Raw genomic sequence first — 11947 nt, forward strand, 5'->3', positions numbered from 1 at the left:
CATCCCAGTCAAGGTCCGGTTCTTGTACTTCGTTGGTAAATGATTTCTCACACAATTCTGGGACATCATTCCTGAAACCTTTCAGGTAACTCCCCACCAGCTAAGGGCCCCTCTTTATTGATGGTCCTCCATGAACACCTGTTACCATTTTGTCCTTATCTGCAATTATCTGTTCAAATATCTGATTCCTCTCACAAGCTTCTCCCCATCTTTGCTTGCTTCTCTGGGCTTTGTCTGTTCTTATATCCACAGCACACCCTATGTAGATACAGGGCAAAGCTGCCTGTGGCCTCAGTGAATTCTTTAGTATCACCCTTTACATTTTTCTCCCAAGAAGCCAGTGTGGTGAACAGAAAGACAAAATATAAAAAGGGGTTGTTTTTTTCTCTCTTCCCCTCACTCCCTAGCCCTCCCCATGAGTGCCTCTGTCTTGCCTTTTCTTATTTTCTCGTCCCTTTTTATTTTCTTCCTTTCCTCACGGCCTCACTTTTCACCATTTCTCCTCATAAAAAAAATTTTTTTTAAAAAAGAAAGGGTTGTCCAGAAATCGTAATTAATGATGTTAGTTAATTGTAATTAATGTTTTGAAACAAAACATGTATGAAGGATTGAGTGAAAAAAAAACCCCAATAGGATTTGTAAACTTTCACTCAAACCACAATACAGTAAGTTTTTAAATAAATAAATAAAAGAGGGAAAAAAAAGAGTAGCAGTAGCCAATTGCCTGCTGCGTTCTCCATCTTCCGGAATGAGGAGGTCTCCATCTAAGTTGCCATCCACACACGCTCACAGGGTGCATCATCACCATCAGAATCCCCCTCAGAATCCCCAGGTGGTAACGTGCTCGTTGCAAACCAAAAGGCTAGAGTCACAGCCTATCCAGAGGCAGCTGGGAAGAAAGCTTTGGCAATCGACTTCAGTAAAACCAGCCATTAGAACCCCTCTGTATTAATTCTTTATGACAACTCACATTAATACTCTGACACGCATAGAATTTCCATGAATCGGAATCGACTGACGGCAAGCTGAAATCGCCATCAACCAGAAGGAAGTCAATTGCCCTTTACAAATATGGCTTCCTTATCATGTGACTCTCCCGTAGTTATCACATGACCTACCCACTCCTTGATGTCGGAATTAGCCTGCAAGGCTAACCTTATTGCTTATGGTTACCTCGGGTAAACATCCCTGTTTTGTTTAGTGGATCCTTTATCCCTCCGAGGCTCTGAAGCCTCTGTAGTCTTCCTACACAGTGCCTGAAGAGATGGTGCTTTCAGATCCTTTCAAAGAGGTGAGTGGACCCGGGGCCCCAGTGACTTATTACTTTGTTTCTTGAATCCTAGCCACCCAGGCTCTGGAATGAAATGAATGAGGGCAGACTTTTTTCAAACTAAGATCATCACGTCCTTCTGAGCTAGGAGAAGATAGAGGGATGGAGAGGTGGGGGAGAAATGGATGGGAAGAGAAAGTGGAGGAAGGTCCTAGTTCGGGTGGGCAGAGAGCAATCATCAACAGAGATGAGGCAGGGATTGGGGGGAGGGCTGCACGCTGGTGCCTGTGGACCTTATCTCATCTCTGATAAAAGTGGGGAAATAGTCTGTATCTCCAGTCAGACATGCCCTGCCCAAGAAAGTAGTTGGGGGTGAGAGAAGGTCTTGCCTTCAAACACTCCACATTCTATCCTCAGAAATGTCCCAAGCATCTGGGCAGGATAAACATTGTTGCTGTCAGCCTCACAGGATTGTTTCTACTTCAGGCAGTAACATGGGCATCAGGTAAATTAATCAAGGAAAGAGGTAATACTTGGGGTTCCTTTTGTCTTGTAGTGTTTTAGAAATATTTTAGTATATTGGTAATGGATTACAACATGTACTCAACAAATCCTGTTGAATGATAGAGACTAACCCTGGGGTGGGAGAACAGTGAGAAGATTTTTTGAAATCTGTGTTCAGTCTCTCTTGCCAAGCACTATATCCATCTTCTTGTCCTCATCCTCCCATCCTTGCCTCTGTCATGCTTCTTCCATCCCAGGTGCTCGCCCCTGCATCCCTAAAAGCTTTGGCTACAGCTCAGTGGTCTGCGTCTGCAATGCCACCTACTGTGATTCTCTTGACCCCCTGGCACTTCCTGCCTCTGGTACCTTCAGCCTCTATGAGAGCACACGTAGTGGACGTCGAATGGAGATGAGTATGGGGACCATCCAGACCAGCCGCACAGGCAAAGGTAGCCTCTGCACTCCTCAGCCCTGAGCTAGGCTGAGCTCTTCCTGCGATCACAGTGCAGTTTCTTACCTTTTACTCCCTGTGTATGTTCTCAGGGCTCCTATTGACTTTGGAGCCAGAACAGAAGTTCCAGAAAATTAAGGGATTTGGAGGGGCCATCACAGATGCTGCTGCTCTTAACATCCTTGCCCTGTCACCTGCTGCACAGAATCTGCTACTCAGATCCTACTTCTCTGAAGAAGGTGAGGAGGAGGGGGCAAGATACTGTTCTTTGACCTTTCCTTTTGTTCTGATTTCCACTTGTCCCTGACTTATTTCCCACTACTCCCTACAAGTCCTATGTTAAGTGCTTAAGGATTCTCAGGTTCAAAGACCTTCATTGAGTGACTCGATATTTAGTATCTCTTAGAAAAGGAGTAAAAACAAAAAAGAAAGAAAAGGAATGGAGGGTGAAAAAGAAAGAAAGTGGTCCCAAGAAATGAACAGGCCTGTATTGCATGGTCTGAGAGGGATGCCAAATGATCAGGAGCAGAGAAAGTAAAAATGGCATGCCCGCAATTAGGAGTAGTCTCTTTTTTTTTTTAAATTTTATTTTATTATGTGTGTGTGTGTGTGTGTGTGTGTGTGTGTGTGTGCGCGCGCGCGCGCGTACCATCAAATCAGATCTGATTGGTACAGGAGGAGATTGCCCCTCCTTCCCCTGCAGAGCATCTGGTGGATTCGAACCGTGCGCCTCTGGGATTGTAGTTGCAGCTCCTTGCTACTAGGCCACCAGAGCTCCCCGAGTAGTCTATTTTTATAGAGGTCTTGGGGAGGGCTAGGGAAGATGGTACCTCTTGGAATCTGGGGCTGTTAATTAACTCTGCTTGGGGATTCCTGATCAGGCCCAGACAGAGCCTTTTCATGATTATCGTTTGGTCTGGTCTTTGTCCTGGCTGCCCTTGAAACCATCAGGTTTCCCAGGGAGTGACTTGCCCTGGGGGCAACTGCTGTATTTTTTTTCTCCAGTACCAAATTGTTAACCAGGTACCCATATTTCGGTCTTTGTAAAATTTTTTTCTGCAGGAATCGAATACAACATCATCCGAGTACCAATGGGCAGTTGTGACTTTTCTATCCACACCAGTACTTATGATGACGTTGTTGATGATTTCCAGTTGGATAACTTTAGTCTCTTAGATGAAGATGTCAAGCTCAAGGTAGGCACTTTGGCTGCTATAGACCTTAGTGGATTGATACCCAGGGGTTGAGAAGCTTCAGGCTAAGCACTGAATAGATGTAGAACTTTACCCCTCCTGCTTTATCCTGGGGGTGGGAGGGCGGGGACTGATGGCTGGGCCTGACGCACTGGTTGGGCCAGTCTGCCTGTGTTCCAACCCTGGGTGTCTCTTAATTCACTCACTTTGTTTCTAGATACCCCTGATTCACCGAGCCCTGGAATTGACCCAACGCCCCATCTCACTCTTTGCCAGTCCCTGGACATCACCCACTTGGCTCAAGACCAATGGGGCAGTGAATGGGAAGGGATCACTCAAGGGTCATCCAGGGGATATTTACCATCAGACCTGGGCCAAATACTTTGTCAAGTAAGAATGGCAAGGCCATGAGTTCTGGACCAGCCCTCCTTCCTCTTGGATACCCTGGACCGGAGTTCCACCTCCAGATCTGACTTTGCTCAGCTCACCTTTCAATTCCCTAAGCCTTTCATATTCAGAACCCTTAGTTTTGGATTCCTTGGTTTCCCCCAACCCTCTTGGCCTCCCATTCCCCAGGGTCTTGATCCCCTTCTGTAGCTGGGCTTGCTCATGTTCTTTCCCACTACCAGGTTTCTGGATGCCTATGCTACGTATAATATACGGTTCTGGGCTGTGACAGCTGAGAATGAGCCTTCTGCAGGACTGTTCGCTGGCTACCCCTTCCAGTGCCTGGGCTTCACTCCTCAACATCAGCGAGACTTCATTGCGTATGACCTGGGCCCCGCCCTTGCCAACAGCTCTCACAGTGACGTCCGTCTGCTCATGCTAGATGACCAACGCCTGCTGCTGCCCCACTGGGCTCAGGTGGTAAGATCCAGTTCCTCCATGGATTCCTCTGTGACACCAATCCAAATGACTGGCTGCCCAGAGTGGGAGTGCCGTCTCTGCCAACTCATGATTCCTAGAGCACCTTCAACTGTGCCCAGGTGTCCAGGGCACTGCCCCTCTCTACATGTTCAGGGTTACCCCTATGGTTGTCATTTTAGTTGTATCTATTACCCATCTGCCAGGCTCCCTAGGTTTTCTTTCCAAACCTTCCATGTAGGACCCAAGTTCAATGACTCTACTTCCTCAGTAGGCTTTTCCTTCTTGGTGCAGGTGCTGGAAAACCCAGAAGCCGCGAAATATGTGCACGGCATTGCTGTGCACTGGTATCTAGACTATCTGGCTCCAGCAAAAGCCACCTTGGGAGAGACACACCGCCTTTTCCCCGACATGATGCTGTTCTCCTCAGAAGCCTGTGTGGGCTCCAAGTTTTGGGAACAGAGTGTCCGGCTAGGATCCTGGGACCGAGGAATGCAGTACAGCCACAGCATCATCACGGTGAGCTGTCTCAACGTCCCTTTCCACACCCCAGACCACCGTGGACCCTTTTTTTAAAAAAAATTGGTTCTTATTCAGTCATTATGCCCTGTAATATTATTACAATTGATCAGTGCCTCTTATCACTCCTCAAATTCTCACCTATTCCCCCACTCCACTCTTAGATCCCTTTCTCATCTCCCCAAAGGCTGATACACAGGCTTTTCTCTTCATCTTTTCCACAGCTTGCTCTTTGAGGCAAATTTTAGGATGCCATATTCCCTACACAGACCTACATGTTCCACATTCCTTTTTTCCTGTACTTTGATCTTAGGAAGTTGCATCTGCTTCAGATTTCTCAGCATCTTTTGAAATGTCTCCTTCCCCACATTCCATTTGCCCTTCATCAGCATCACCCTCACAGGGCTGAGCCACCCATAATGCCTATCTCCCTCCTGCAACCCTTAACTACATTCCCTGAAGATCCCATTTCTCTCCACGCTGTTCTTATGCTAGAACCTTCTCTACCACGTTGTTGGCTGGACTGACTGGAATATTGCCCTGAACCTCGAAGGGGGACCCAACTGGGTGCGCAACTTTGTCGACAGCCCTATCATTGTGGACATAACCAAAGACACGTTTTACAAACAGCCCATGTTCTACCACCTTGGTCACTTCAGGTGAGTGAAGGGCAGGCACCTCTATTCCATACCAGGCTGGCCCATCATCCCTGTATCAGGCTTACATCATCTCAGAAGGTGCAGGAAGGTGTTCAGGGTGGAAACCCTGGAAGGTACCCACCTCTTCCCTGTTGCAACATCTAGTCAGGAAGTGACTGGGTGGTATCAGAGACATGAATGATCTGTGAATGGTTGAGCTGCATGAAGGCAGGGCCAGTGCTTAGCTGCGTGGCCCAGGGCCTAGAGATTTAGGGCAGAGCTGTTGCATGAGGTAGGAGGGGTGTGATGGGGGCTGGTCAGGGTCCCTGATGATGCCTGTCCCCATATCCAGCAAATTCATTCCTGAGGGTTCCCAGAGAGTGGGCCTGGTTGCCAGCGAGAAGACCAACTTGGAGACAGTGGCACTGATACGTCCAGACGGCTCTGCGGTTGTGGTCGTGCTAAACCGGTGAGCACAGCAGCAGGGCCTGGGGGTTGGAGTGAAGCTGCCTGAGCAGCCCCAGAACTGACTGCAGTGGGATGTCGGGCCTCGGCACAATCATACCCACTGCCTCTCCTCCCCTTCCCCACAGCTCCTCTAAGGATGTGCCTCTCACCATCAAGGATCCTGCCATGGGCTTCCTGGAAACAATGGCACCTGGCTATTCCATCCACACCTACCTGTGGCGTCGCCAGTGATGGAGCAGACACCTAAGCAGGCATCTGGGTTCAGTATGGGCATTAAAAGGACAGAGTCAGTTCACATGCTATCTGTGACTAAGGAGGGCACAGCAGTGTCGAGGAGAACTTACAGTGATGTAAGCCCACAGTGGTTTGAGTGACTCATTTTCACCTTAAGCTGCTGCCAGGGGCTAGAGGTCCTTAGAGAAAGATCAGAATGCCTCAGTGGCCCCCAGCCCCCTGTTCTTGTGTGAGTGTGTGCTAGGCGCTGGTTGTTTGTGGAAACTGGGCGCAGGCCCAAGGTGAGCTCATTGTACATACGCTGAAGAAACAGACGAAGATTAAAAGACAGAAAAAGGCTAGATCCAGAACTGGGCCTAATTGTCTTTCCTGGATACAGAGACACCTGTGCAGAGGGGGCATCAGGGCACAGGAGCTCAGGACACAGCACAGTGGGTAGGCTCAGATGGTCCCCAAGGCACTGGCAAGCCCAAATGGAAGCCCCTTAGAGGAGACAATGTCTAGTCTCAGTGAGTAGGTTTATTTTGGGGGTGTCACCCCCTTTCTGGCTGTGCTGACATCAGGGAGGCATGTGGCCTCTGGAATGCATGATAGTAGAAAAAATCAATCCCACGAGATGGGGACAACTTATTCCTCTTCATCTTCCTCAGCCATGCTCAGGGTCCTTGCACCTGGAGCCCGCGCAGGCGTTGCCCGCTGGATGGAGACAATGCCACTGAGCAAAGCATAGCCCACCATGGCTGCCAGTCCTGCCAGTACAGATAGGATCTGGTTCCGGCGCCGGTAGGGCTCTTCCTCAGTTTCTGGGCCTGCTGGTGTCAAGCGTGGTGGAGGTACCTCAGCTGAGGGGAAAAGAAAAAGTGAGCAGAGGGCTGGTTCCTACATACCCTCCCATTCTCCCCAAGACTTGCCCCTTACCTCCTTCCCAAGGGAAGTAGAGGCTGATAATTTGGCTGCAATATGTGCAGAGGTTGTGCAGCCCCCGAAAGTGGGTCTGCAGCTTCCCGCTGGGCATCTTGGCCTGGAGCAGCAGGGCCAAGTGGCTAAAGACAAAGGCGTCCAAGGAGGCAGGGCTGGAGCAGAGAGAGATGGTGTGGAATGGAGGAGGATGGGCAGAGAGGTCAAGAGGGATTGGAGGAAGAGTCTGGGCCATGGGCAGCAGGGGGTCACCAGAGGAGGTAAGGGCACACAGTTCTGGACCTGGTGTGGGAAGGGCTCCCCAGGTGGCGCCAGCCTGGCCTTGAATGCGGCTCTATCCCAGAGCTGCATAAAGGGTACATTGAATGCCCCACAGCCTTGTGGGCCCCTCCTGGCTGCCCTCCCACCCTCCTGTTCCACTAAGGAGGCTTGGCCTCACACACAGTCCTACTGTCACCATACCAGTGTTGGTCTTGAGGATCTCATGAGCAGAGCCCGCTTCTGCCCCTATAGCTATGCCTAAACCTGTCTCCTCCCAGATCACCCACTGTCCCCCTGGAGATCAGACTCACGCATCTCCAAAGAAGAACTTCTGAGAACCCAGGCGCTGAGAAAGAAGTGTCAGGCACTCCCGAGCTTCCTGATACAGCTATTGGGAAGATACAACATGAGCCTGGGGCTGCAGGCACAGGGTCACCCCACTCTGAGGCACTCCCAATCCTGGCCACATTCTCAGGGTTCCTCCTACAGCAAGCCCAGAGGTACCTCCTTTTCCAGCTCTTCCTCATTCTCTGGCCTATGCTCCCCACACAGCAGCTGCAAACGCTCTATGTACTGCCGCTGCATACGGCCAGGCAGAAAGAAGTTGAGGGGAAAGGGCATAGCCTCTGCATACCATTTCCGGGTCACTTCCACATAGTTCTTGGCATCTACCCAGAAAGTATGTATCTGGATTGGGTAGGGAGAAAGGAAGGAGGAGGCTTGAGCCAGTGGATCTGCTTTGCTTGGGGTGAGACTCCATGCTGTTCTGAGCCTGTTTGTGGGTGCCTGACCCTTGGCATGCATCGGAGGAGGTCTGGGGACACTCACCAGCACTGGGAGTAGCTTCTCTTCCACAAGAGACATAAAGGCCAGTGTGTCTGCCCTTTGTCGGGCTGACAGGTCATAATCAGCATTATATTTCTGTTGAAGAAAAATTTGTGGACACTGGGGAAACTCCAGGGACATTTCAGGGAGGGCTATCTCCTGTCTGGGATCTGAGTGGAGAGAAGACTGAGGAGCTTTTCTCATTAAGGCCCCTTGCTTAAGGCTAGCCAGTAGTCTGTTGCTGTTGGCAGAAAGTTTAGGTTTTGGAGCCTGTTGGCCGTCAAGGTCCCACGCCCATTGTGGGGGGAGGAAGGCAGGCCCAGCCACAAACTAGGAGCAGCTCCCAGAGTTTCCACGGAAAACTGGCAGGACGCCTGTTGACATCAACTTTCTAACAGTAACTTCCCCCATCCAGGCACCACAAAGCTAGCGGAACAAAGCTCATATGCATGTTGGGCACCAATCCATGCTCGAGGAATTAGGGGATGGCATCCTCGTCTCCCTCAGTGATCCATGTCCATGCTTCCTTAATTCCCAGTTGTTTTTGGCTTTTTCCTTCCATCTTATTCCATGGCCCGGGTGCTGCCACTACCCCCCCCACACACACACACACATACACAAATACACATTCCACCCCTACCCCAGATCCCAGCCTGCCCTACATTCCCAGACTTCAGTCTCTGTTCTTTAGCATTCCTCATCACATCCCAAGAAGCTTTGTCTCCTATCAACCTCTTGAACATGATTCTTAAATCTCCCTAAGCCTCAGTTTCCTCCTTTAATGTGACTGTGCTAGGAAAGTTTAGAGGAAAACTTTGCAAACTGGAAAAACAATGTTTAGACATAAATGAATCAGGACAGTAGTCCAGTCCTTGCCAAAAATTTTTACTTTTACCTAGATCTTTCTTTCCATGCTTCTCAAGCTTTCATCAATTTATCGGCAAACCTTTGAAATGAAGAACACTTGTGCTTCTTTTTTAAAAAAGCACAGACCATAAATGCCAGCAGCAGCTTTGCAAAGTATAATGGCTAAATTCCCTTTAGGAACTGAAGGCTCTGAGAGCTCAAGTGACTTCGTTAAGGTCACATAGTCATGACAGTAACGAGTACAGCCTAGGCCTTCCCACTCCTGAATTCTGTTTTTTTTTTTCTGAATTCTGTTTTCAACCTCCCCACCCTAACTCTGAGCTTTGTTCATCCTGAACCCAACCCAGTCCTAAAAAATTAAAAGGGTTGGGGGAAGTGTTACTAATAGGTCTTCCTCCTACTGCACCTTTGAGGGCCTCATCTGAGCTAACCACTCTCCTGTCCTGTCCAAATGTCGTCAGTCTGCACCACCTTGCCTTCCTATAGATAAGTGCATTGTGCCTCCAAACCTCCCCCAGCACCTTGAGCTGTAGATCCTTCAGGTCTACAGTTGATGTATTTAGTGACACTGTATATAAGTTCCCTATCAAAAGCTTCAGTGTTCCTTAAAGCTCTGTTACTTGCATTTAGCTTGCAATAGTACACATCATGCTCAAGAAATGAATGTTGTACTAAACTAACTACCCTCATTGGCACCCCCCCCACCCAAGCCACCTACCTCTTTCTGAAGATGCGTGATGATTTTGTGTGGCATCAAGATGACTTCTCCATGACTTGTACGAAGGGCAGGCAGAGTCCCTGATATTGAGAAACTGACACTTAGCTGCCTATTACACTTTTGCATCATATCCTTAAAAGTCTCCTGCTCCTCCCTTTGCTCACTCCCTTCCTCATCCCTCAAGGATATAGGGTACCTGAAGGGCTCCGCCAGGGATTGGTGATCTTGTGCACTTTGAGTGGGGCACCAGTAAATCTGGCATAGGTCTGCAGGGAAAGAAGCAGAAGGCAGAGAGACCAGGGACATGGACTCCATAAGGGAATGAAGAGAGCTAACATATGTACTACACAGGATTTTGAAAGTTTATGAACATGTCCATGATGGCAAATCTTACTTTATCAGCTGGAAAAACACTTATTTCCAACTCTTCTGCTCCCTTTTGCCTGCTAAACATCTATACTCAGAAGCTTTTACTAATATCCCTCCTCTAGGACTTGTTTCCACCAATAATTTGCACGTGAACATTTTTATTGCATCTACTTGCATACATATTTACCCTTTCCCAGGAGATAACACACAAGTGGAGATTAGAGGTCAAGTTTTATTCATCTTTGCGTGCCAATGTTTGGTATTAGGAAGTATAACATGCTTACTGAATGAATAAGGGAATAAATTAACGTATTTGTCTTGAGTCCAAAACTCTTTCTACCGAAACTGGCTGTGGGACCTTTTGGTCTGACAATAGACTCAGTAAACGCTGTTTAGCAAGGAGCATAAAAAGGGGACTGAAGAGAACAGATACGATCCTTGAGATCGTTCAGCCTAGGAAACCTCGGATGCAGATCACCATCCTGAGAGAAGGGACTGCCCCAAGGTCACACAGCCACTAAGTAGCAAAGCAAAGATGACAACCCATATCCTGAACCCCCGGCCATGCTTCTCCATTCCTGTACAAAGCCCAGGCTGGTAAGGTACAGTGCGTTGAGTTCTGTCAACCAAGTTCGCTCTTGGGCTGCCTTTGTTTCCCCGGATGCATCCCATGCTGAAGAGCGTCGGCAAAATTCTGAAGCTCTGCTAGTTTAGACCCCCGCCCCAGCAGTCCAGGTCGCAACAGAGGGCGTCAGAGTCACTCCTCACCAGCACGGTCAGGCTGTCCAAGTCCACCGACGGCAGCCCCCAGCCCCCCGACCAGCAGTACAGCTCCATGGGCGCCGCCATCTTGCCCGCCCTCTGTCCCGGAAGCACCTCCCGCTGCGCGAAGTCCATCCTCGGAGCGGCCCCGCCTCCCGCCGCCCTGGCCCTCGGGAAGGCGCGGCTTCCGCAGATCCGGGAGGAGCCGAGCCGGCGCGGGGCGGGGCCGCAGTCTTCGGGGAAGGGCGACCGCCAGCCGGACCAGAGGCGGCTCCCGGGTGGGGGAAGGGCTCCCGGCCTGGCGCTTCTCAGGGAGTCACAGTGCGTCGGCCGAGGGGATCCCTGAGGCCCTGGAGGCGTGACAGACCCAGGGGAGGGGGTGCTCGGGTGCCTGGGCCGACTCTCTAGGTTCTTGAAAAACTGCACATGGCCTGGATTGCTCTGGGGTCCCTCGTGTCCCTCCGCGGAGCGAGGACTGCGGGGGGGTCCCCGGAGCCGCATGTTTTCCACACCGCGTTATGTTTGGAGCCGGCCCCGCGCCGGCCGTTGCTATGGAAACAAAACAGGGGTGGAGGCCGGGCTGGGGCCTGGGGAGGGGGAGGGGTGTTGGGGCTCTAAACTGTTCCCTTGGTAACGGGAACAGAGACGCCCCTGGGCTTCATCCGGGTCATGGCCGATCGGCCGGTACCCCCAGGGTTCCCCCGTCTGGCCTGGCCCCTAGTCCTGTACTCATGCTCCTTTCCTCTTTCCTGACTGACTGACTCACATCTTAAAGACCACTGCTTCTAGACCCTTTCACTAATTTCCTCCAGCGGACCTTAACAAACTTTTGAGTTTTCCTACGACTAAAAGAAAATGGAGGCACAAGCACATGTCAAGGGAGCCCACCCACCGCAAAAAAAGTAGACTTTGCTCTGTCAAAGCGGCGAACTTAGTACTGTGTGGGCATCCCCTAGGCACTAAGCAAGCTAGTCTCAGCCACTCCCTTGGCATCCTCTCGCGCCAGCTGTGGAATAATGCCCACTGTCTGGCATTGCCTCTGCCAGGGGTTTCTGCCTAACTGTGGCTTCCAGAAAACAGTAGCAC

The 11947-nt window shown here is 50.2% G+C and overlaps 2 protein-coding genes across 4 annotated transcripts; one reads left to right on the forward strand and one right to left on the reverse strand.

Annotated features, from left to right (window-relative positions):
- The first annotated feature begins 1262 nt into the window (after window positions 1-1262).
- Window positions 1263-6326, forward strand: GBA (glucosidase, beta, acid). 2 transcript variants are annotated; one of them, XM_006895799.1, is made up of 11 exons: window positions 1265-1291; window positions 1688-1775; window positions 2032-2223; window positions 2318-2464; window positions 3288-3421; window positions 3636-3808; window positions 4048-4285; window positions 4577-4801; window positions 5297-5460; window positions 5792-5908; window positions 6033-6326. In XM_006895799.1, the coding sequence occupies exons 1-11, from the start codon at window positions 1265-1267 to the stop codon at window positions 6136-6138; spliced, it is 1611 nt and encodes a 536-aa protein (XP_006895861.1). In that variant the 3' UTR covers window positions 6139-6326. The 2 variants fall into 2 exon arrangements, with proteins under 2 accessions (XP_006895862.1, XP_006895861.1); XM_006895800.1 differs by lacking the exon at window positions 1688-1775 and having other exon boundaries at window positions 1263-1292; window positions 2088-2223; window positions 6033-6321.
- A 324-nt stretch (window positions 6327-6650) lies between these two features.
- On the reverse strand, window positions 6651-11015 carry MTX1 (metaxin 1). 2 transcript variants are annotated; one of them, XM_006895801.1, is made up of 8 exons: window positions 10868-11015; window positions 9927-9996; window positions 9731-9810; window positions 8149-8241; window positions 7825-8007; window positions 7632-7708; window positions 7060-7214; window positions 6651-6983 (listed from the first exon to the last, which is right to left on the reverse strand). In XM_006895801.1, exons 1-8 carry the CDS (start codon window positions 10994-10996, stop codon window positions 6769-6771), a joined length of 1002 nt encoding a protein of 333 aa, XP_006895863.1. In that variant the 5' UTR covers window positions 10997-11015; the 3' UTR covers window positions 6651-6768. The 2 variants fall into 2 exon arrangements, with proteins under 2 accessions (XP_006895863.1, XP_006895864.1); XM_006895802.1 differs by lacking the exon at window positions 8149-8241.
- Window positions 11016-11947: the final 932 nt, after the last annotated feature.

The sequence above is a fragment of the Elephantulus edwardii genome, unplaced genomic scaffold, assembly GCF_000299155.1.
Source record: "Elephantulus edwardii isolate Elephantulus edwardi_28Jun2011 unplaced genomic scaffold, EleEdw1.0 scaffold00176, whole genome shotgun sequence".
Lineage (NCBI taxonomy): Eukaryota > Metazoa > Chordata > Mammalia > Macroscelidea > Macroscelididae > Elephantulus > Elephantulus edwardii.

Coding starts and splice junctions, on each gene's coding strand:
- MTX1 (XM_006895801.1), bottom strand. CDS start 10,996: ATGGACTTCGCGCAGCGGGAGGTGCTTCCGGGACAGAGGGCGGGCAAG. Junction 8,242..9,730: donor TCACGCATCTTCAGAAAGAG/GTAGGTGGCTTG, acceptor TTTCTTCAACAG/AAATATAATGCTGATTATGA. Junction 7,215..7,631: donor AAGTTCTTCTTTGGAGATGC/GTGAGTCTGATC, acceptor TCTCTGCTCCAG/CCCTGCCTCCTTGGACGCCT.
- GBA (XM_006895799.1), top strand. CDS start 1,265: ATGGTGCTTTCAGATCCTTTCAAAGAG. Junction 3,809..4,047: donor TGGGCCAAATACTTTGTCAA/GTAAGAATGGCA, acceptor TCCCACTACCAG/GTTTCTGGATGCCTATGCTA. Junction 4,802..5,296: donor ACAGCCACAGCATCATCACG/GTGAGCTGTCTC, acceptor TTCTTATGCTAG/AACCTTCTCTACCACGTTGT.